The sequence below is a fragment of the Diadema antillarum genome, unplaced genomic scaffold (genome assembly GCF_040938485.1).
Source record: "Diadema antillarum isolate AM-2024a unplaced genomic scaffold, OU_Dant_1.0 scf00000053, whole genome shotgun sequence".
NCBI classification, from domain to species: Eukaryota; Metazoa; Echinodermata; class Echinoidea; order Diadematoida; family Diadematidae; genus Diadema; species Diadema antillarum.
In genome coordinates, this window is record NW_027270942.1 from 463,858 (window position 1) to 490,021 (window position 26,164).

The 26,164-nt window shown below is 39.0% G+C and overlaps 1 protein-coding gene across 2 annotated transcripts in view; it reads right to left on the reverse strand.

Moving 5' to 3' along the window:
* Window positions 1-26,164, reverse strand: part of LOC139715700 (Kv channel-interacting protein 4-like) — a 374,395-nt gene that overhangs the window by 6,546 nt on the left and 341,685 nt on the right. For both annotated transcript variants that reach the window (XM_071627251.1, XM_071627250.1), the window contains exons 3-5: window positions 24,842-24,911; window positions 13,999-14,069; window positions 9,253-9,360 (exon numbers count right to left, since the gene is read on the reverse strand). In XM_071627251.1, coding sequence (XP_071483352.1) covers window positions 9,253-9,360; window positions 13,999-14,069; window positions 24,842-24,911 — 249 coding nt within the window. The remainder of the gene's footprint in view (window positions 1-9,252; window positions 9,361-13,998; window positions 14,070-24,841; window positions 24,912-26,164) is intronic.

Genomic DNA, 26,164 nt, shown 5'->3' on the forward strand with positions numbered 1-26,164 from the left:
GGCCCTGTCTAACCTTGAAGAAAGATAGATAGATTACAGACTGGGAGAGAGAGAGAGAGAGGGGGGGGGGGTGAGGTAGAGAATGACTTTTCTAATGACGATCTTACCAGCAAACCAATTATTTTCCATAATTTAGACTTTGCCATTGAGTCCATTTCTTTGATAAGAAGACAGAAAAATATTTATGTTTACATGGAAATGGCAGAAGAATATCTTATACTATAAAGAGAGAGAGAGAGAGAGTGAGACAGGAGAGAGAATGGAAGAGGAAGAGGGAGAAGGAGAGATGAGAGAAAGAGAGGGAGAGATGGAGAGATGGAGGGAGAGATCCTCTAACTTGTATTTAACATCAATTTCCCTTGGCAGCCATGCAAACACTTATGCCCTGCATTGCCCTAAATCTTTCTGCCATGTCTGGTCGATTCCTGGCTTCGCAATGCCACGGTCTTGCAAACAAACCTCCCCAGCATGGTAACCACCCCCTTATAATCACGAGAAGATGTGGAATCACCGCATGGATCGGGCCCGAGGACTCGACAATCTAAAGTGGTTGCTGTCATCAGCCGCAAACAGATCTCTTAAGGACAGTTTCATGCAGGCTCCTGTTTGCCTTGCTTTATTGCTTGAAGATTACCAGGGACGGATAGACACATTGGCACATCTACATGGTACATAAAACACATGGCCTACACCAGCAGCTATACAATCACTTACACACCATACATACTTTCTCAAACACGCAAAACACACATTAGAATAACACACACACATAGTATGCACCTACCACTGTGTTATGTGTGGAAGAAGCACCACAACAATTTTTCAAAGTTTGCCACCCCCCCTCCCCCCCCCCCCCCCCCATGACTGGTCCAGGTGTAAAAACCTAATGCATCGTTAGGACTCTCTCCGTCATTGCCCCTACTGTGTATGGCAGCCATCCCCCTATAGGATTCAAAATGCTCAGTAGACTACTTTAGTGAGCTCAATAGACTACTCCAGAGCTCTTACGACAACACATTTGCTCAAGTCTGTTTAATTTCATGTCTATCAGGCCAATGAAGTCGGTGTCAAATTGCATTAGCCCCCCCCCCCCCCCCCCCCAATATATTAGTCTACCAGCTGTACAAGTTTGGTAAAACAGTCAGACTCTAAATTGTGAACTGGCCAAGCAAAGCTCCATATGGAAAAATAAAAACTTTGCATTCATTTTTTCTTTTCTTTTTTTTTTAATCTTCAAGAAATTATCATTCATAAATGACCTCAGATCAAGACTTTCTTAGAATGGATTTAAATATCAATGAGGCAGGTTGCAAGTCTTGGCTTGAGAATGAGAAATTTTCCCCTTTTTTTTTCAAATATCTGAAATTTTGACACAGGTGAAAACTGAGTATAAATTATGTCACAAATAACAACTGGCTAGAATAATAATTTTCAAATACCATCTTTGGCCTGATGACCAAAGTTCGGAAAGAAAATGAATACAGAAGGTAAAGCTTGTAACTGTTTCCCCACACTTTCAGACAATATTACTAGTATGACAAATTATCAATTCAAACCATCTGTTAATACAGAAGAGCATTTAAGTGTATAGAACCAAAAGTGCATTCATTGTATAGGTGCGTAGACTATAGTACACTTAAGATTTGATATACGTCCTACAAGTCTGCTCAATTTCTTGGATTTGGTGTTCCTGGTACTTGCATGTCATTATTGGTTTCAACATCAAACCTGGATATTGCAGAGCTGCTGTTCATACAGACTATTCCTGTGTTTTGATTGACAGCTCACAAAGACATATTGTATTCCTTAGGTCTTTGTGAAGGGGTTTTGTTTTGACTACTGTATACGCCGAATATTTTGCGAGGTTTTTATTTTCGCAAATTTCGCGAGTCAGCTGCTATTCACGAAATTAAATACATTTCTCCATTCAGTACAGGACTCCACGATCGCAAATTTAACCACTCGCGAAATTGTTGTGAGGTCCCGATTCGCGAAAATGTAGACTCGCGAAATATATAGTGTATACAGTAAATGGATGATTATAGAGGGGTTTTTGTTTGAATAACTTGAGATTACACTACTGCTTGAAAAAATAAAAAACTGGAGAGTAATGATATACATTTCTCTAATATAGTGTGATTTCTTTGTGGAAACACCATGTGAAAGAAGGTTACCGGTAGGTAATATTAGTTACAACGAACCCTGTCTCTGTCTGTAAACGGCACCTGTCGTGGGCAGTAAAACACAATATAGATTTGGCATATCTGTTGCTATGATACGGGGTCTGACCATCCAATGCTAAATCCCATCCAACCCCTCTCTGTCGCAACCGTTTGAAAATTGCATCGAGAAAGAAAAATACATATCAAAATACAGCATTCTTGTCAGCACGGATCCATGAGACAGTAGATAAGACACAACCCAGCTCATAGATGTCCATATGTGACCAAATATTGGGAGCAGAAAATTCTTTTTGCATTTTCCTCTACTTTCCCAGCCTGAATAGGGATATTGTTAAGATGCAATACCATACTCCACTTGTCCACCCCCCCCCCCATGAAAAAGGGGAAGAAAAAAAAGACCCTATCTCTCTTTTGAACATCTCGCCCACAATCTAATCTTGACGGTCAGCTGCCCTGGTCAAACTCTCTTCGGGGAAAACTCCTTAATGTCAAAACGACTGCACGATGCCATAAATACTGTGCGCAAGAGGGGACGCAAATACCGACAACTGACGAAAGCTCCCCCATCCATTAGCCAAGGTCCTGCAGGTCGAGCCATCAAAACCCCTCCCCCCTCCCCGAAGAATGAAGAAGGCGGCCTGAAATCACAAAAATAACCTTACCATGTAAACATCGGGACAGACTTGCGGCTCTTAATGTCCACTCAGGACAAAGCACCATCAAGGATGGACATTGAATATTTCATATTGAAGTACAATTGTATACTATAAACTCATGAGAGGAAACATACCGGTATTGAAAGCTTAACCCGCTGAAGACAAGACCCGAGAATACTTGGGCAGGGTTCTATGGGAAATGCATGTTACAGCAAAGTCAGTCCGTCCTCAATGGGTTAAGGAGTGAATTCCCACCAGAGGTCTGTGCTGCGCCATATAAACAGAGAGTTATACTGATCTGTTCAGGTTAAAGAATGAGGGATGCCCTTGGTGATATGAACATATGGTAGGCTTATGACTGCCTCAAATCAGACTGATGCCATCAGATCGAGTGAACACAAAGTCTCCCATGAGAACGAGAATCAATCAAGGTAAAGGTTAATAGCTCTTGAATTTGCATAGAAAACACAGAGCACACACCAATCCTTGGATTCTCTGGGCTTAAAGGACCTCATGAATATATCATGAGAGAAAAAACAAAACAAATCAGAACAAAACAAAACAAAGGAAATCAACTGAAATGTGGGGCATTTTGCAAAATACCGGCATTCTAGAGTACCATAAATTGCAATGGGAGAAACAGAAAAATGTGTTTTGTAGAAGGTAGCCGATATCAAACAGGGTTAAATATTCCTATTTGAGTTGTCTTAAAAGATTTATATGTCATATCTCACTGACATGTAATATTTTTCTTCTGTCAAACGATAAGCCTATATCCTTCTTTCAAAAGGCATAAAGAAAAACCTGACTGAGGAAAGGACTATTGTCTGTGAGGTCAGTCCATTTGAAACTTTATGTATAGTACACACACTGGATAGAAAGTCCTCATTAGTTAAAAAATGAATACCATAGTGGAATATTTACTTCATCATCAATCTCTCTATCTATCAATCTATCTATCTATTTCTATCTATCCATCCATCTATCTATCTATCTATCTATCTATCTATCTATCTATCTATCTATCTATCTATCTATCTATCTATCTATCTATCTATCTATCTATCTATCTATCTATCTATCTATCTATACATGTGTAATGAAATGCTATTCATCATGAATTTACTCTGTGTGTAGTTAGACATAAAGTTATTTTGAAACCTGTTTCATAATCACTCGTGGCTCTCCGAACACGTTGTGGGCCGAGGCGGATCAGAGATATCTCCGAGGCATAAATGAGATGAACATAACTAGCAAGACGCCACCAAGCCATTAACTCATCATGCCAGTAATACATCTACAGACGATGCCTACGAACAGCAAAGCAGCTTCTTTGGACGGCAACAGATATATATTTACAAGGAACAACTTATCACATCATAAGACGGAGGCCTTGGTAATGACAATTTTTTTGAATACATTGAATGATGTAAACATAATTTTATTTTCTTTCTAAATGTACCTAGTCATATCATTCCTTAAGAGAGGTAGAAAAATGTTTTGTTTTGTTTTTTGCTTACAATAATAAACATAGTGAAGACAAAAGCTCACATAAATCACTGTGGACAGCACCCACTGTAGCGAAAAATGCAGAATGTTCATAAATGTCCTGAGAATAAAAACGAATGACAGGTTTAGCATTTACCGGGAAGCTACATGAAATTATGCATCTGTCCTGTGACATGAACCTGGCCAAAGTTATCCTTTGAACTTATCTCATAACCAAGTCTAAGGATGCGTTGGAAACTTGACACATTGTACCGCGTCGACCGGTCGCTGAATTGAAATCGCGGGGAGAATTTGATTTACCGTGTAATCAGATTCTCTATTCGCATCTCACAGACAAAGAGAGAGACAAATGTAATGTTGACTTTTATCAAAATAATACCAAAAAAAAAAAAGACCAAGCAGAGAGGAGAAAAAATGGGTATACTATCCTCCCATGAACCAAGAATGAAATCAGATTAACTTTGCAACATGAGACGATACTTTACACTAGAGGGTTACATTTTTTTTCTCCTTTCTACCTCAGTTTGTTGCATTTTTCTTCCCTGTTTGTTACCGACAGCAATCAACGGTAACAGAGTGTGGGTTTTCATTTTCTTTCTACCTCGGGGATAAATGCGTGAGCGAATACAACATGAGAAGCTTTTCCTCATGAGGGAATTCTGGTACTTAAGTAAAGGATTAGTCCTACGGCATCTCTTCCATGTAGGATGTACAGAAAAATTCCTTGTGGAAGGAAAACTAGTACTGCATCTCACAGCACAAACTGAAAGGCAAAACCCCCATCCCACCTGTAGCATTGAGAGAATGTGACAATACACTACAGCTTAGCAACAAATGAAGTAAACACCAAATTTTATTAATACTGCATTTACATTTCCTTCATCTCAAGCAGATTATGTTAATTCTGAAATTCAGTTTCCTTGATGACTTGACGACTAAAATGATAGACTCTTTGACAACGATCATCTTTTTTTCTCTCAATCTCTTCTTACACATGGAAATGATGCCTCATGAATGCTTTACATCTGAGAAATCCACTCCCAGCACTTTTAAGTTCTTTTAAAATCCTTTCTCAACTGCAAAAACAGGTGATGAACTGTCAATAATTTCACAGGAAAATTTGCAGCCTTATTGTTACTCACTGCTTGCCTTTGTGAAGTGATTAAATTTCTTTGTGAGAGGAATCTATGCCAGCACAACATTCTGCAAAAAGCAGAATATATCATTCTCCTCCTCCCTCCCCCCCCCCCCCATTGTAAAACCATAACAATCCCTGCATGCATTTTGACTGTTCAAAAGTAAGACCGACTTGACTTCCTCCAGCAACAGCTTATTCCAGAGATCATTCTTTATTTCTTGGACTCTTTTATTAAAAAAAGAATAATAAAAACTAAAAACTTTGTGAGCACATGCATCTACTCATGATCCAACGCCTCCCCTCCCCCTTCCCCATTAACAAGCCAAACTCTGTCACCTGCCAAATCCAATTTGGAGGGGACCACAAAACAGATGAGCTGTTGATTGCGATTCTGTCTCCTGGAGAAAGAACATCACACCTCTTCCAAGGTGATGCCTTCCTCATCCGGCCGCCAGGAACCTTACGTGGTGGGACACGAGCGAGCATTGCAACCAGAGGGATTGCCTCATCACACATGTAGCCGACTGGGGGTATTGCCGTGGGAACACAAGATAATGATGCAGCCTCAGTGGGGGGAGTGTGAAATTACAAAGCACAGTCTCCCAGGCAGACGACTTGTCACTTTTGCAACAAAGTTCCTGCCATGTTGAAGATATAAATGTTGTTTGTACTGAGCAGCTCTCAGCTGGCAGCATCAAGTTATGCCATGCATAAGAAATCAATAGGCACTGGCAGGATGTTATTCTAAATTTATTTCGATCTTTCATTTTTTGTTTCTCTTGAGCAGATAGTAACCTGCCACCTGCAGCATGCAGCACAAATTTTTATTTTTATCTTTTTTTTCAAAATGACCAGTCACTAAATTATTGTTCCTTCTTCTGGAAAAGGTATATGGTCTCTGATGGTGGCACTAGACCATAATTGATGCTTTGGGGTTCAAGCCTCTGAAAATCTATTATAAAATGGGTTCAAGAATGTAGCCAATAGGAAGCGCTGAAATGAGTCACATGTGCGTTGGTTATTTTAGTCCCATTGCACTGCGTGTTAAATCCTATTGCCGATCGTCTGTGCGCGCGGCGGCTCCTATGAATTGCATGCATACGCGCTGTCAATCCTGTAAACAACTTCTAGTTCGGGCTGCTGGCCCGCCGACCTTTCTTGTGTGGCGTACGTATACTCTTATACGTACAGTACTTATATGTGCGGGATTTCCGAGTGCGACGTGCGTAAATGTTTGGGACGAACATCTTCGGACATCTTGACCCACAAAGGTACGTGAAAAATGCTGTTAGTTTTCGACCCATTTTATAAAACAAATGATGCACAGGATTATTTCATGGCGTTAGTGGAGATACAGCTCACTCTCGGGTATTTACAATGTAGTGCAACATGCACATCTCCACTAACGCACTCTATCCTGTGCATCATTTGTATAGACAACAGAGCAATCAGGATAGTCACATTTGACTTCTGACCTCCATGCACCTGCAACAAAGTGTAAAACCTAAAATGAACCTTTCAGCATTCAAACATCCAATCACTTGCTGTCATTCTCTATAAGTTCCCTATAGCATGCTGCCATGAGACATTACTATCATCTTTAGATGTAGAACTAGCTGGAAGACTCAAAATAGATCCTATTTCTCATTACGTTTGGATAGTGTGCGCCACCTGGGCAGAGAGGCAATCTATTTAATTTGGGTAGTTGCTTTTGTGTTCTTTGTTTTGGTCACATGATTGCCCAAGTTTTGCAATACGTAATGAAATGGTAAGACTGGTTCAAATGATAGGGTGCTGCCCTGGGCTAAACTGCACCATTCGTGCTAAAAAGAAATAAAATGTGAAACACAAACAGCAAATTAGGAATGCTGGGGGAGGGGGGCCACTTGGGAGATTCTGCTTGACTGTGGAAAGGAAATATTATGTACCACTGAGTGCTTCTGCACAGGTGGATTGTAACCAAACAACCTTGTTTGGGGGCATTGGAGGCTGTCGCAGAATTGTGGGAGGAATGGGTTAATGCTCTTGATAAAAGTAAACTTGCTTGAATATGCATACTTATTCCCTGGTGGCTTTTTATGTGCCAGGTAACACTATCTATCTTGGGGAAGATAGAACACCATCTTAAAATAGGATATAGTGCCACAGTCATTTTTTTTTTTCCCTCCAGATCTTCCTGCCTAAAATGGTGCCAAAGTTCAAAGCCTGGTGACAGGCAATTGACAAAGAACTACCATCGCTCAGTCTGGACATCCAGATTTGAATTGCTTTCCCTCATTCTATCTGTCCATTTCTTGGTTCCATCTCCTGATATAAACCATGCAGATATTATAATTCAAACTTTAAGGTATCAGGTATGCTACTTTAAATGATAAAAAAAGGAGAAAGACACAAACACACACACACACACACACACACAAACAAACAAACAAACAAACAGAATTAGAGAAAAAATGCATTGAAAAGAAATCTTGTACGAGGCCTCAAATGATACTGGTACAGCAGTATGGATGTTGTGAGCAATATGGATCAGACATAATTATGCGTGCATATATATTGAGTTTGATGTGATGGGCATTGTAACGACCACCTCTGTGGGTTCTCATTCCCAAATCCAATAATTATGCGCATAGATATGACATCATCCCCCAGCGTCCCCTTGTGATGCAGGCTTCTCGGCAGACGGCGCGAACAATGCGTGAGGGGGAGGCTTTTTTGCGTCTTGCGACGGTGCGGCTTACGTGCTTGTGTTTCTCATCAACTCCACACTTTGCATTCCCGATTGAATGCAAAACCCAAAGCTGGAAAACAGACGCTTGGGCACAATCCAAAAGCACAGTCTTATACAACAACCGCCCACATGGAAGCGTGACAGTTGTTAACATGGCCAAGCATCTAAAAGCTGGTGCAGCTCATGATGATTCTCCCATATGTTCCATAACAAGCCAGATTTGCAAAAGGAAACCGACACTTTGTACATCTGTAATCTATCACCAAAACAATAACTCTACCCTTTTATCTTTGTACATACATTTCTCATTTCAACTCTTTGACTGATCTTACTCACATCAAAATCACTTTTTGTTTTTGTCCAGTCTATTATCATCTTTATTAGTATGTCCATTATGTATGTATATTATCCCTATTGTTAAACACAACTGTTGTGATTAATCTTGCAGTATTATGATCATCATGAAAAGGTGGATCAGCATATATGTATAAACAAGCTTTAACAAGCTTCCTATCTAATAATGCAATAAATAGTTGAAGCAAGTGAAGAGAACAAAATAAAATCCATGCCAGGAAAAACCGCTGCTTTCAGGGTTTTGATTTATACAGGCTGCTCTATACTTAAATGCTTCTGCAACTTGGACATCATGACTGCTCTTGTGGTTTTTGAAACATTTCTATCTTCCTGGTATGTTAATGACATATTGATATTAATCAATATCTACCATTCTCAAATATGATTGACCTTTATAAAATGGAAAATTGCGCTGACAAAAATTATCACCATAACATCAACAATGATGACGATATCGACAGTCTGAGGTATTATGATGCTATGCACTGATGGCCACAATTAAAATCATAGACTTCATCTCCCAGATATTGATGTTGATTATGATCGTGATGATTACAAGCAGATATCACATATTTCACCTTCATAATCATTATTATTCCAATTTTCTTTGCTGGAATGTGGGATAAAGATATATATTTTTTTTTCATCACCACAAATCAACATCCTGGTATTTTGACCCACCTCTCTTGTGATGTAACCATCTCTGTTGATGTCGTAGAGGTTAAACGCCCAATTCAGTTTCTCCTGCAAGGACCCTCTCGCTAATATTGATAAGCCCTGGACAAACTCCTGGAAAGGGGAAAGATTTAAAAAAATAATGTTTTTACATACACATACACATGCACCTCTATCCATCCATCTATCTACAATGTATATCACGTATGAATTCACAGAGGAATATATTGTCGGCCGAGAACCAGAAGAGCACGATCCCATTCTAAGATTTGACCGTAAGCAAAAATGGAACAACTGATTTTCATGATTATCCCTTTTCAAGTGCATTTAATCAAAAGTGGGTAGATTTATAGGCATTGTTGCAAATATTGGATGAAATAGGGCCCTTTAGTTTTTTGTTTTTTTTTAACATTTTAGTGAAAATGAAAATACTTAAAAAATGACACCATAATGTATAGGAGATCAAACTCTTCCATATGATACCAATACCCTCCCCCCTCAAAAGAAAAAAAAAATGTGCTAACGGCCTTCTGGCTCTCAGCCGGCAATATGCTTGAACTCAGTGAAAAGGAATGTGACATAATTCAGAGAGGAATATAAGCATATGAGTTAAGAAAAAAAAACAACAGAATATAAACCTCTGTATATGGGAAAAAGTAACAGAAATTCATGACTTCATAGAAAAGAAATATAAACATATAAACATCCATCTGTCTATCTGTATATGTGTCACATATGAATTAAGAGAGGAATATGTAGCATATGAATTCAGGGGGGAAAAAAGGAATACAAACCACTGACTTTGGGGAAAAGGAATGAAAATGCATGAATTTAGTGAAAGGGAATATAGACATATGACCCTGGAGAAAAGGAATATGATTACATGAATTCAAAGAAAAGGAATTATGAATACATGAATTGAGAGAGGAGGAATATGAGATGCTTGAGTGAAGCCAATCACTTCATAGACAACAAACCTCAAGAACAGAAAGACAGAAATTAAGACAGTAATATGCTCTCTCTCAACAACCCAAAATGTATTTTCAGAATGGCATTTCAATATCAGAAAATGTGTTGTGATAGACAGAAAATTTAAAATATTATACTCTATCCTATCAGTTCATTTACAAAACTTTTGTTTCCATGGATCTTATAGAGTATTAGTAGAAAAATGCAAGGCTGGGGACCTTGCAGAATATAATGATATTGCCAAAAGCTGTGTCCAGCTCTGGCAAAAACACATCATCTAGTGTGTGGATACGATAAGAAGAAGAAGAAGTAGAAAAAAATATTTGGATAATGATAGCTTCTGCTTGTATTTTTGTTTTCATGAGTGGATTTTTGCCATGAGGGATGACCAAGAAAATGGTGTCAACATTTCAGGATTAAAACTTATTTATGTTCATCTATTCCTCTCTTTTTTTTGGGGGGGGGGGGTGGGGGGAGGAACTCACAACAATGCTGAGAGAAATCAGTCAGTTTTTCACTTGGTGTAATGTCCCATGATCCCCACATTCAACTGATGGTGATTTTCAATCACATTTCAAACAGCTTACACAGCTGTAACTGTTACTCTGTGGAGTCTATATAAAGGCATGACAGCTCTCTTTTGTATCTTATACTGTCAGTAAGTTCTTTCCAAACGATTAATGCGGAATTACTGGGAACAAGAGACAAATCGTCCTCCTCCTCCTTCCCTTCTTTTCTTCTTTCCTCCTGTATGGGTGGAGGGGGGTTGTGAGTTTGGATTCATGGCAATGCTCTGCTTGTGCAGCCAGCTCCTTAAATGTGACAGTTTCACAAACATGGGCCGGCTCTTGGCTTGCTCTTGGCTTGCTCCTAGCTCCAAGCTCCCAGCTCCCAATGAGGGCAAGAGACAGTATGTGCTATCTTGGGATTTTAATGCTGGTTTATCAGTTTCCCCTCTGGCTATTTTCTTATGGTAGGGCAGCAGTCATTCCAGACGGACAATTAGATTAGGTTAACTGACGGAGGGGGAACTTGTACTGGGGGGGGGGGGGGGGGGGGGTGGTAGCATAAAGAGCACACATTGGAAAACCAAGACCAAGATGCAATGATGCATTCCCATCGTCATGGCAACCTCTTTGGAAACTTCAGATACAATGTACCCGCATCACATCTGCAGTGTGTGAAGGGATATGAGTTACATATATGTCCTCTTCTCTCAGATGGGGGATGCTTTAACATTGCCATGGCAACACCTTCATTGGCTATCGGTTGGACTCGACCGACATCTTGGGAATGCTTCTTTGGAAGGCGACTATTTTTAAATTCTTGATAGTAATCATAATGAAATGGGGTTTGAAATTGCTCTCAGCATAAATTCATATCCCTTCATTTTCGAGATAGAATAGGGTAACATAAACAACTGCCCGCAGAGATTGAAAACACCATGACAAAATTTTACAAAGTAGAAGATCTTAACTGGGTAATTCTCACTTGGGAATGCCATATCTTATAATCTCAAATTAAAATCAGTACGAGGAATCTTTGTGGCAATAAACAGGTGATTGACATATTTTGCAGTGGTACGGCCGGAGGCACGCATTACTGGTGTGTGTGCGGTTTGACACCCTTTTAGTTCAGTTTTGCCTGTTTTTCTAGTTTGCGCCGTAATATCATGTGGCTCAGAAAGTGGAACAAGTCCCAAAGAGACCTCACTTGTTGCTTCAGATGGGAAAATGGGAGAAACAAATAAGAGATACTCTGATGACAAATGTATCAAGCTGGGCCGACTGTCTGCATTGGGGTTGGAGTAGAGTGACAATAGATACTGACAAAAATAATGTCCAACACTGATCTGAGTGATTGGTTGAAGGTATTTGTGAAATAACTTTAAATGTGATGGTGAAAAGAAATCTGCTCCTGCAACAATTGCTCCGGTCTTGTTTTCTCCAAGGACTTAGGGTAGGGTTAGGATTGTGATAGGGTTTTACGTTTAGTTAGATGCGAGGATTAGGATCAGGGTCGGGGTTATGTTTGTGGGTGGAATTTATGTTTGGCTAAGCATACAGATATTTCATGGGAGCAATTGTTGTAGGCACAAATATCATGGAACCCAATGAGATATAATGCTTTTATATTGCCCTCAATGTGGTGGTTTTATTCTAATGAGTTTTAGAGAGTAGACTGGTATTCACAAGCTTGACAACATGCCAAAGTGTTGTCTCATATACCACAAATGCAAAGGACATTGTCTCTGCAGTAAGAATTCACAAATCTGATTCTCAAAATGGGGTGATACTTCTTCTCCCTTCTGTCATCTGACTGCTTTCATGACAGTCCAGCAGGTCTCCATTTGAAAAATATGTCCACAAAATATATGCTGTGTGCAGTCTTTTTTATTCAACTTATAAACTGCAAATACATTCAGAACAACATTTGTCAAATACATCATATGTTTATTTGTTGTGGTTTTTTTTCTTTCAAACAATCCTACATTATTTTACTGAAATAATATGAAATTTAGGTTTGGGAGAGAAAACCAATTCAGCTGCCTTTAACTTTAGAGACATCATGAACAAATAACTATTGTCTGCAGAGATGTTGTATTCACCTACAAGTAATTTTATTTGCAACATAACCGTTCATTTCCTCTTTTCTTTCCTATTATTTCTGTTTGTTTGCTGGGTTTTATAAACCAAATTTTGAGGAAAATATTGATGTCAGGAAGAATCAGATAGACCCATGTGGCCATGCTAAAATGCGCCCATTCAAATATGTACACCTCTTGTATTGTTTGCACACATAAAGTGAGCCACCAAAATCAGGCTTGCACACATTGGGTTGAAAAAGATGGCAAAAAAAAAAAACAACACAGCAACAACAACAAAACAAAACAAAACTTCATACCAGATGGGAGTACTTCACCATATGCCTTAAGCTTGAGAGCAAACTTGAGTGATGAGGTATTTTGGGTGTACGATTATCAAACATATAGCTTGGTTGCTCACAGTTAATCTGTTAGATTGTAAGCCACTGCCTAACAACCAAATATAGGCAACGTGTTTGATAAATCAGCACAAGGGTCATACAGATTTTGTTATTATGTCTGTTAAAAATTGACAGTTCAACAGAGAAGTCTTACAGGCATTCTAGTCGGTGCTATCTTTTGGACAGGCTGCGAGCTGCCATGAATTGTTCTGTCTGGTTTTCAATATTGCATGTGACAAATACTGATCACTCCTTTTGAAAATTGAAAACACACACGACTGTTATAGCCCACAAACTGGACTTCTGAAAGGCAAGGCTACAGCATCAAAACCAGGATTGTTCTTTACGGTATTGAGAATTAGAGTTTTGTGTTTCTAGATATTGCCAGATATCATGATTCTCTTGCACTGGGGATGGGGAAAAAAGAGGAAAAGATGCATACAGAAATGTAGAAAAACAGACAGGAATAAAATTCATGATAAAAAAGCAACAAAAACATTGTGTGGTCAGTGATGAAGAAGAATTGAAGAAGAAGAGGAGTGACAACATAAAATAGACACAAGAAGTAGGAAAGTGGAAAAAAATAACACCAAAAATGAGGTTAGAAAGAAAAAATAAACTGATGCCCCCCAAAAAAAGAAATGGAACCGAGAAGAGAAAAGGTGAAATAAAAAAATATGGTAGAGATGATAAGAGACGGGTCTTCAGGAAGAGAAAGGTTAGATAAATATCAGGTAATCCATCAGGAGAAACTGGTTGTGAAACCTCCATGTCACCCATTGGGTCTTTTACACTCACCTCAAATGTTAGCGAACCGTTGTGGTCTGTGTCAAAGGAATTGAAGACGTAGTGTGCATAGTGACTCGAATCTGGAAGAAATGAAGAGGAAAAAAATGTATAGCAGAGAGTGGGAGAGAGAGAGAGAAAAAAAAAAGACGAGGGTTAATATTCAAATCACAGTTCCTCAAATTGCCCCCGGCAGCTCTACGTACTCGCTGTCGAGATCGACGGAAGATGTGATCTGACGGAATGTACTTAACATTCTTTGCAGCCACTACTCGCTGAAACAGATCTGTGATCTGGTGCGTGATTATTGCTTACGGCCAAATTCTCCCAACAAAACAAAACAAATAAAGTGGGGATAAGTTACAGCAGTGAGCTACTTCTAAATGACACATGCCTGATTACTGATGCTGCATTTTGATAGGACCATGTCTGAAAACTCTTCATATACATCCAGTAACTACTTAATTGCACACAGACATCACGTAATCAGTGCAGTCAGTGCCATGATTAACAAACTGAATCTGTAAATGCACGTAGATATTTGTGGCGAATGCCAAATCTTGAATTCTGTCGAGCTTTGTTCATATCTTCCTCTGAAGAACTGATGAGGCTAACTGAAAAGGACACACAAAACATAGCATAAATTAACATTTTGAAAACGACAACAATGATGAAAACAATAACTGTAGTAAAAATAATGACACAATTAATGACAAAATGGTAGCTGTGACAGTGATAATAAAAATGCTAATCATATCAAAAACAGTAGAAGTGATAATGATATAGCAATATTACTGATAATAATAATACTAATTACAGTAATACATTTTGATTGAGAGAACCTACAATGGACCACTCCGTTTAAAAAAGCTACACAGTAGTGTATAGTGACAAATTACCTATGCACAGCTTGAGAAATAAAAAGTAGGGAAATGATCGTAAAACCTGGAAGTATTGAAAATGTCTGGAGTAATCAGAGTTGAAAGTTAAACTGTTACATGGTTGTGGCATGCCATCCTATAATCTGTTTGTGATTTCCCAGCGTACAGTGGTAGGCACTTCTCTTTCTCTCTCACCATGTGTGTGTGTGTGTGTGTGTGTGTGTGTGTGTGTGTGTGTGTGTGAGTAAAAGAGTTAAGTTGCTTGCACCTGTTGACCCGAGGCATATAACAAGAGGGTGTAAATTCACCCCCCCCCCCCCCACCTCCATGAATCCTAATATGTGTCAGGCACTGTTACAAGTAAAGAATAGTAAAAAAAAAAGAGAGAAAGGAAGTTGAGAGAGTGCAGAGGGGACAAAATGCCATTAGAGGTAGTCAGGTTGGGTTGAGTCTGAAGGCTATTAAAGGCTGTCCTGCAGGTGGGGTGGGGGGGGGGGGGGAGGGAGAGTGGAGCTGGTGGAAATATATTGTACCCTACTGCAGGTGGCATCCTTTTTTTAACCAAAATTAAAAGAAAGATTATAATGGAGAAAGGCATTTTGTGGGAAGGGGAAGGACACACATATAATAAAAGAAAAAAGAAATAAGACGCTTTTTTTTTTCTTTCTTTTTTTCTTCTACTCCTTTAGTGGAGGAAATCAGCGGGTGTTTCAGCTGCCATGTTATCTGAGCAGTCCTTCGGCCACAAATAGAAACACCTGAGGCTCGTTACGATCATCGCATCACAATATCACTCGAGAGTTGTGATGTATATGGTGGAGATGGAAGCGGCAGAATATTTCTTCTTAGTTCATTTCTTCAGTTTCTAGATGAGTTTAACAGGCTATTTGGTCACTGCTGATAATTTCTGGATAAAATCTGCATAAAATCCACCCGATAGCATCCAAAATGTGTCCTGGGCAATTGACACGCTGAATCAACAATCCAGTGCACTGTGTCTTCCATGTTTAATTGTCAATATCCTTCCTTGAAAAAACATACGTATGATTAACAATGCCTTGGTAATTCTTTCTGTAATGTAGGTCTACTCTTTACGACATTTCTGTCATTATACATAGCTGAGAGCAAATGCCCAAGAAAAACAGTTTTAGATTTGTATGTGATTTCTGCCTGTGCATTAACTTGCAGCTTCTACTCCACTTTTACAGGAAGAGCTACACTGTCCCTTTAACTGGTAACACATTCCAGTGAAATGCTAATTACTAAAAACAGAAAAAAAAGAAGATATTCTTAAAAAAAAAAAAAAGGCGAATAAAGTGCGCCCTCAGGGTTGCAGTCTTCCGGTTGATGTAAGTCCCAGGGTGATCCCTTGATTAATCCTCCCTGATTGGTCGAGATAGGCAGAACCGTCGGCTGGACTGGAGTACCTTGTCTCTTCGATTTTGCACACGGAAAACACACAGACCAGACATCCTTGAGAACTCCCCACTTCTTCCGCTATAAATCCTTTTCAATTTTTCTCTTTGCATTTACACAAGAGAGTTCAAGCCTCTTTTGGTTTTTGTCTTTTGCTTCTTTTTTTTTTTGCTTACCAAGAAGAGATCTTTCGTCAAATTTGCACACAAACAAATAGAAGTAGATCAAGCAGCAGACACTGGGCAGGGGAAGTAAATGATGATAGCTACTTTCAATTTTCTATCTTTTTTTTAATGTCAGTTTGCTTTGCAGAGCTCTCTAGATGAAGCTACTTTGTTTTATGAAAATGAAAACAAGAAAATAAAAGCAGGGCAGTCAGTCTGACTTCTATAGTGAGATGAGATATGACCCACAATGTAAAAAAAAAAACAAATAAAGTCACTATTTAACTTGTGCCTGTATATTGCAATGAAATTGGTTACCACTGATTGTTACCTGATTGTTGAAAACAAAATCAATATTCATCTTAATATTCTGTTTGAGGGTGGTTGACAATGATAATCACGACAAAAAGAGGAGTCTTCATTGCACTTTGTTTCTTAGTTATGCAGCATAAGCAGAATTTTGCATTATGTTGATCACGCGATCCTACTTGCACATATGTATCATACTCATTTACTTTTCAATCAGTTATTCACCAAAAAACTGCAACGACAAATCATAGATTATTTGGACATCTCACCAATACGTTTTAAAGCTAAGACTTTATATGATTTTGCATATACCTAACTTGAAGCCATGAATGCCTTGTTAAATCTTGACATTTGTGTGACACATCGTTAAAAAGAGAATGTGCTTATTCCTGTTTTTGAACTCTCTAAAACTATCTTATTGATCTTCATGTGAAAAAGATGAGTGTGGTATATGGATATCACATGTAAGAGTAAGGTTCAAACTACAGCAATGTCAGATTTCTAGGCACTTTGTAGCAAGGATTCAGGATATCTGTTTGGTCTTTGTGGAGTGTTCTGTTGGGCACAGTTGTCTGTAGACACTTGAAGTGACATGTGAATATTTATTTTCTTATAAGGGCTACTATTAACCCATTGAAAATGAGCAGATTTTTTTTTGTAACACAAGTTTCCAATAGACACTTGCCTGAGTATACTCGTGACTACTGCAGAACCAGAAATTTTGGTGTGCATGCAAATTGTGCAAACTTTGCAAGAGCCAAGACTTGAATTTGAATTTCACACTGAAGTTCTTGTCTATACTTTATGCATAGCATGCCAGTTGCAATTTGTAAAAACTTCGTGCGGCAATAATGTCTTGCTTTGCCGTAGTCTTCGACGGGTTAACCATGAAACTGTAAAGTTGAAATATCTCTCTCGCATTCTACCACCAAGGCTCCGAATTGGCTACATACAATGGTACATTCTACAATATCACATAAAACTCAGCTAAAACTTTCAGCTGTAGCTAAATTTCCTGGTCAAACTTAGTTGATTTCCTGAAAGCAAACCAAAACACAAACCAAGAAGGACAAAAAAACCCAGACAAAACAGCAGTAATGACTTATGCAAAAGTCTGTCTGACAGTGACCACTGTAAGCAACTGGATTGGTTGAATTCCATTCATCCAAGGTCAGATAAAAGCAGACTTCAAGGAGACACCTTGGTTACACCAGACTCGCAGACGACCAGACACCTGCGCTCCAAACGATGAAGGCGGCTTTGACTACTCTCTCTCTCTCTAAATATATATCTCTCACTCTTAAAAGAAAAGCTGATCTTTATTGGAGGATTCTTTGAAGGGGAGAATGCAAATGTGTGATCTGCACGATTACCCCACATCAGACCACTTGCCGGGAAAGACGGGAAGTCCTGGCATTTTGAGTTTTGTCTACGAAAGTTTCTCATATTGCTCTGGTTGACGGACGCCATTTTTGGTTTAAAGATGTAATCTTGCAAGCATTGGCAAACATAAACAGTGTCTTGCCCCAGGACAAATTACAAATGAAAAAAGGACAGTCTGTACAATCCACGATTAACACCATGTGGAAGAGAGAGAGAGAAAAAAACTCACGGCATGGGCAGAAACAAAGTGGAAATGGGATATCTTGCTGTAAATTAGGCTTCTGGTTGGCAAATTAAACAACGGAAAATCTGTCGCTGTCTTTCGATACTGATGGGACAGAGTGATTGTCAGCTAACGACACATAGAATGAGAACTTGGCTACTATTCTTGTCTCACAAGTAAACACTCTCCTTTTCATAAATATGGATTGTATACATACAGATAGATAGAGAGAGATATAGACCTAATAGCATGTGATATATTTCTCTCTCTCTTTCTCTATGGCATCTAACAGCCAATGTGAGGAGGAAGAATTTGAAAGACTCATTTGTTAAATCTGAGCAATTTTGCCCCATATCAATTTTTGGGGCATGAAAGCTGAGCCTCATATTTTGACTTGATTTTTGTTTGGATATGATTTGATCTGATTTAGAATGATATATGATATTGATTTAAATCTGATATATTGTAACCGTAATGCTTTTTTGTTAATAATAATTTTTTCGTGACAAGTATGTGATCCAACCTGAAACTCATGGTGTGAAAGAGCTCAGAAACATAAATAACAGATCTCTCTCTGGCTCCAGAGTCATAACCCCCCTCCAAATCCTCCTCAGCTTCTCCATTCGACCCCATTCGCCCCCCCCCCCACCATCCGTCACACAAGATTTCCCGATCATTCCTTTAAAGTTGTCATCTTTAAACTCAAAACAGGAAGTGCCAGCACACTTGACGGATCACCTGCTGCACAGGATGTGGGAATCCTACGAGCGCCACGCCACGCAGATGATGGGCAATGACACAGCCGCGTCATCAATCTGCAAGCGGTTTCCAAGGAGACCACACTATTTTGCCTCTCTGCAACTGCATCTGCATCCCTCCCCTCACTCTTCTACTACAGATACTCTTCTTGAATTCCTCAATTAGTCTTCACTTGCAAATCTCTTTAAAGGACAAGTTCACCTTCATAGACATGTGGATTGAGTGAATGCAGCAATATTGGTATAACACATCAACGAAACTTTGATGAAAATCGGACAATTTGTTCGAAAGTTATGAATTTTTGAAGTTTCTGTGCAGTCACTGCTGAATGAGAAGACTACTACAGCTTGTGATGTCACATGTGTACAACGATATAAAGAAAATATAAATAAAATTCAACATATTTTCACTTTTCTCCCTGAATAAAAGGTCACTTGACTTCCCTCTTTCAGAAGGCAAGGGGAATCATATTACCCTTAACATACATCTGTGACAAGTCGAGGAAATGTAAACTCTTTTCAAAAAGGAAAACTTTGTGAAATTCTCTTTATATCTTCCTTATATCGTTGTACGCATGTGACATCATACACCATAGTAGTCTTATCATCCAGCAGTGACTGTGCAGATACTTTAAAAATTCGTAACTTTTGATTGGATTGTCAGATTTTCCCCAAACGTTCACTGATATGTTGTCTACTAATATTGTACATTCACTCAATCCACACGTATATGAAGGAGAAGAACTTGTCCTTTAACCTGTTGAAGAAAAGGCCCGAGTATACTTGGGGAAGCGTCTAAGGGAAGTACGTGTGGTAGCAAAATCAGCCTGTCCTCATCAGGTAAAGGAAAACCTTTTGGACATGCACCTAAATGCATGGTAGCAGACACCACCGCTGTTTCTCTTCTTAATCCAGTGCAAAACTTCTAGAGTTATTGTGTTGTCATACACAATGTAATCCCATGTGACTGAGCTTGCTCCCTTTCTACTTTCTTCTTTGCATATATTTTTGTTTGTTTTGATGCTTCAGCCTTATGCTTTCAATCTTTTTCCTACAAGCTTTGTTGAAACAGCTTAAGGCCATGATTTACGTTCGAGCCATGGCTGTTTAATTGCCTTTACTTTTGTTCTGTTTTGTTTTGTGTTTTCGGCAGATAATTTATTTGGCCGCCCAACGACATGCCTAATGACAGCACTTGGGGATAGAGCAAGGTTTCACACTTGGGATTGATGTCATTAACCTTGCATTGTGCTAATGATTCTGCAGATTAATACAATTTATAACCTTTGACAGGAAGGTGGGCAAAGAAAGACAAAAAAAAAAAACAACCTGCTTATTCTGCATTGATGAACTCTAATATGTTATGTATGTAATATGTTATGATATAACAAATGTTATGTATATGATATGTATTTTTTTTTTAAACTTATATTTTCAAAGGAAATGGAATTAATAAAAAGATCAACGAAAACAAAAAATAATATGGTACCATAATAAACAGGAGACCAGCATCACCAAATCTTCTCTGGGTGCGTTCGAGCGCTCTCCTAAAGCCAACTGTACCGTACTGTACCGTACCCACGCCAAAGGAGCGTTCGAATGCTCCTAAAGTGTACCGTACCGTACTGTAACGAGCCAAAAGTGGACCACTTCCCTATGTGCTCCAAAAGCGTACCAAACGCATACCAAAAGTTCGCTGTAAAGAATGCACGTATCATGCACATATGTCACAATGCAAAGACATCATTCTCTTTGTTCGGGACAGGTGTAAGTAGTTCAAGCGCCAGGTGGATGACATTCTTGCTATAAATAAGCATGACCTTTTCTAAAAATAATTTGTGAGGTACGCTTTCTCCACAGAGCGCTCGAACGCTCCAAAACTGGCACAGTTCGGTATGGTACGCTTTAGAGTGCTCGAACGTACCCTTTGATGCAAAGAAATCACTAACCAATAACTCTTGAAAGATTTTAAATGCACCTGCATGAACACACAGCCCACTGTACCCTACTGGGCCCTGATCAGGATCCACTGAAATTTGAAAATCTACAAGGAAATGAATTAAAAACAAATTATATCCCTATACACAGAATCACATATTTCATACCATCATATGGAAATGAGCCCATGTCACCCCAATATACATTGTAAAGGTGGAGATACTTCCAATCCATCTAATTACAGACAAATCTCTCTTCTCACTACCTACCCTTTCTATAGTTATGGAGAAAGTAGTTTTTAATCAGGTATATGCTTATCTCGCTGAAAATAACCTCCTGAATAACCATCAGCAAGGATTTTGTCCAGGCCATTCTACTCAAACTGCACTTCTTTCACTGACTAATGACATTTCGAAATATATAGATAAAGGTTGCGTTGAAGCGATTATCACATTCGATCTGCAAAAGGTGTCTGATTTGATATCATTTGATGAAATGAAGTAAAAAAAAATATGGGTGAAATCTTTTCCATTCTCTTTCACATTTATCCTTATGGTCCTTTTCAATCTCCAAGTTTAGATAAGTCCAGTTGTACTTGACCAATTAATAAGGCAAAACTTTATGACAAAACTTCATTTCGATTATAAATATCACTCTGCTTGCCACAACTTGCATATATTCCTCACTTTAGCCAGAGTTTAGGGACAGTGCTTTGAAATTAGTTTCATTGAAAATTTTTGGTTTGTGCTGTCATTGTGAAGGTAAATGCACAATGCTTTCATTCCAGTATGACCCCATTCAGTAAACATTTTGTTATGACGCTTTTGTTTTAACATCTAGGTCCAAAACTGCTGCTTCACAAACACAAGCCCCAACACGGACATGCACAAATGCGATGCAACAGATATCAATTCAAAGTAATACCAAACAAAGAAACAGAATGAAACAAAAGGGGGAAGGACAAATTTAGATAGAAGCAGATGACATTTCTTCAAGCAGGAACCCTTTCCCACCTCAGCTTTTAAAGACTAATGGCATGCTGGGGCTGTTTGCAGCCAGGATAGATAATCGCACTGCTGATAACAGAATCCTTGATGACGCATATGTGCAGTGGTTTGAAAAGGGTTTCCAAGGGGTGTGTAATAACTCCCACTCTGTATGCAGATAGGGCTATCCACATATCCAGGCAAACCACATTATAGAAAATGCAACAGTTCCAGGGGCCCTTCTTTCAGTATGGAAACCCGCAAACATATTGATGCAGCATTACTTTTCCTTTGCATGCTGCTCCTTACTTCTTTCTTTCTTACCATCCTCATAATTTTACCTAAATTTTCGCATAATTCTGTTTGATTGTATATGTGTGTACACGTGCATATCTTTATGTGTGTGTATGTCAGGGCCGCCAACATTGGAAACTAGTTGAGAGTGAGACTCCCATTAGCCAATGCTATGATTTAGGAGTCAAAATGAGTGAGATCAATAGAAATGCATGCAAATAAAATAAAGTTTTAGAGTGAGAAAGGACCAAAATGAGTGAGTCTCACTCTCAATGAGTGAGAGTTGGCAGCCCTGGTATGTGTGTGTATGTGCATGTATGTGAGTGCCCTATTTTTCAATGCAGCTGAAATTCATTGACTGAATACCTCAAAGCATTTTCATAACACCTGTTGACTAGTAAAATTCTGACAACCTCCTGCGTTGTCGTAGCAAAGAGGAGCAGAAGTGTCATACATGAGACTACCTCTTCAAGTGCATGTTCTAGGAAATGCAGGTTTAGAAACTGCACAGGTGCATCTTGCCATCTGCCACATCGAAAACCTAAAGTGAAGGGTTCATGGAAAAAGACTCTGAAGACTTAAAATGTTCACAGGCTTCTAGAAATGAAGAAATTAGAAATTCTAATATATGTACTATAACCAAGACTAACTACGCCTGCCAATATCATTACCAAGCAGTTGATCCACAGAGATATTTTTTCAATTTCTGAAAGTGATGTTGGAGATTTATTAAGCTCTGAAATGGTTGACTCGGTGAAGTAATAAATTCTTGTGACATTCAAAGCGTTTTCACTGTCAGCATCAGGATCAACTCTCTCTGCTGAAAACAGTCATGTTAATTTGCATAATCATTGGTAAGACAAGAAATTCATACACCAAAATTTCGATTACATGATTTAAGTTCTTAGATGAGGAGATACAGAGTGTCAGAGCTGTGGGGAAGTTTTCTGGAGAGGTGGCAAAGTTTTTCAGAAAGATTTCTGGAGAGGAAGCTAAGTTTTTCATGAGCCCAACCTCCACTGATCTGCACCAACTTTTGCAACATCGTCGAGAGCTTGATAAAACAAATGAAAACTGCTCCAGAATTGGATCCTTATGTATTTGACGCTAAAATTGGTTTCATGTTGGAAATGGAATAAAAACAAATTGTGCAAAGTTGAAATGAATTAGTACAATCAAGATGAATAACCATGCAACCAAATGATTCCTATTGGGACATGTGTGAAGGGTGACAAATAGAATAAATTTTTGCAACACCATCCAAATATTGATAACTCTTGTATGTGAATGGGACTAATGTCTGGAATTCACGTATTGTGTTTAGATACCTGACCTATTCCATGCTGGACTGCATCATATCTTCAATGGAGTTTTGTTTTTCAACAAACTTGTTTTTTTAATCTTGTGAATGGCTCTTTAATTTTCAATGTTTTTTTTGTGGTAGGCTTTTAGAAGTTGCACAAATCATAAATCATTGGAAAGTCTAGGGTCTAATGGACAATGGACAACTATTACAAGATGGAAAATCAATGTTTGTTCATTTCATAAAGTCGGGCCTTGGTCGGTGATGGGGCACAAAGGAAGAAAGACAACCTGAAAGCCGTCGTTTTAACAGGAAGTACTTGAATGCCATGCATTGTTGTGTCGGCCCCTCTGTTTCATTTGCTGCAACAAGAATATATGCAGTCACAGTAGGATAGCTATTCATTAGGCTCTCCGTCGATTTGTGCCGACACCGAGGGGAAATAGAGCTCTTGGTTCAATTCCTTAAGGGTACTGGGAGAGCGAGAGAGGAAGGAGGGTATTGGTTACGCCAGTACTGCCTCCGACCGTTTCCACGGCAACTGGAGGCAAAGCGGCAGAAACCAAACCAATTTATCTTCCCTACGACCCTTGATGAAATCCCATCCCTCTGATCACAACACCCTGCTAACGATCATCATAACTGCAGTCGCGTGCAATGCTATCCCGAAGCCCTCCGACCGATATCATACAACTTGTTAGAAGTGGAGCATGAAAACAGGCACAACAACATTCTCTGTCATGGACATATGTATATGTGATATATTTTCACTGTATATATGTGTGTGTATACATAGTTTCTGTCACAGAAACTCAGAAAAATGGGTATATCATCAAAGAAGTACATGAGATTAAAGTTATGATAGAATCCAAAATTTCAAGGTTGAAGCTGTTAAATATAATCAGATATGCTGCTATATCACTGCTCATTCATAAATCAATGGTGTATGATAACGTTTTTACTCATTCAACTGTCCCAGTTTGTTTTGTTTTGTTTTGTTTTGTTTGTTTGTTTATTTCATTTCCATCTGAGAAGATGGCTGGATAGCCCATATTCAGCTGCAATAGCTGTTCTTCCATGGGGTCCAGTAATGTGGATAGTATTAGAGCCTATTTGACTGCTAAAGAAAAACACCAACAACACCAATTTCAATCCCTTCCCTCCCCCCCCCCAAAAAAAAGAGAAGAATGTGGTACCCACCTCCTTGAGGGAAAAACTGTGAATAGATGTCCTTGAAGGTGTCCTCATTTACCATGCCTGACGGACATTCCTGAAGAGAAAAGAATAAATGGACAAAACACAATGTAAACAGCTAGAGAATCAACAAGTAAACAAACACGTCACATTGTGCGTCACATAGAATAAGCAATTTCTTCAAGGGGAAAAAACAGGATTCAAAGTTCAATCAACACATTGTCTTCACACAAGCAGTAAACTATAAACTATTTCACTCATCAGTGGGGTGTATTGGTATTGGTTAGGGAAGTACAGTATGCCAACTTCCTGAAGATTTGCATGGCAAAAAGCATCATGTTCACATTATGTCCATTCTATACAACTTGTACACAACTGTCACACTCTGTACAGGCATGCAGAACATATTACAAACAAGATAACGATGTCAAATCTTTTACTGACTGATTCAGTATTTTGTTGTTCTGGGTCACATAATATACAATCAAACAATTATGCATACATAGTCATACATCAACACACATAACAGATAACACACTTAAGTATGCATGTCCATCTACAGACTACAATATTTTCCTTTTCATCAGTCTTGATGTTGTTTGCAGAATGTCAAAAGAGATTTCTGCTTTCAGCCTACCCATTTTTCTCTTATCGCCGTTGTCACATTTATCACATACAGTGTCATATTTCGTGAGTGATATCATTTCCAATATCATTTCTAGAGGCAATTGGGTCTTTTATGGGATTGCAAAACTCTAAGAAAAATTGAAAATTGGGGATCAGTGTCGATTCGGTACGAGAGCTCCTGCAGCGCAAAATCCGAATCTTATTCCCCTTCCGCATCTTTCTATTCTCCTCCTATAATCGCATTTACTCTTGCTTCCATTATCTTGCTCATATTACTTTTGTCTCATGCCATCCTTCACAGACCCAAGAGAGATAGAGAGAGGGATGAGAAAGAGAGAGATGAAGAAGAGATATGAGAGAGAGAGAGAGAGAGAGAGAGGCTTGGTGACATATGATGACACTGGACTGCATCACAGCCACTCCCATGTTACAATGTCTCTCTCCCTCCTCTCTTGCGTCAACATTCCCCACTCTCCCTTAATGCCACACCCCTAGTCACATTTGCCCCTCCTTCTCTCTTCTTTTTCCTTCTTGGCAAGCCCCCTTCTCCTCCATATTTCCTCACAAATCTCATTTTTTCCCCACCTTCTTTTACTTAATGCCAGTATGTCCCATCTCTCGATCTCTTTTATACCATTTCTAGCACCCAGTGAAGATTCCTCCTCACCCCTACCCCTCTTCCCCTCCGCCCTCCCACCCCAT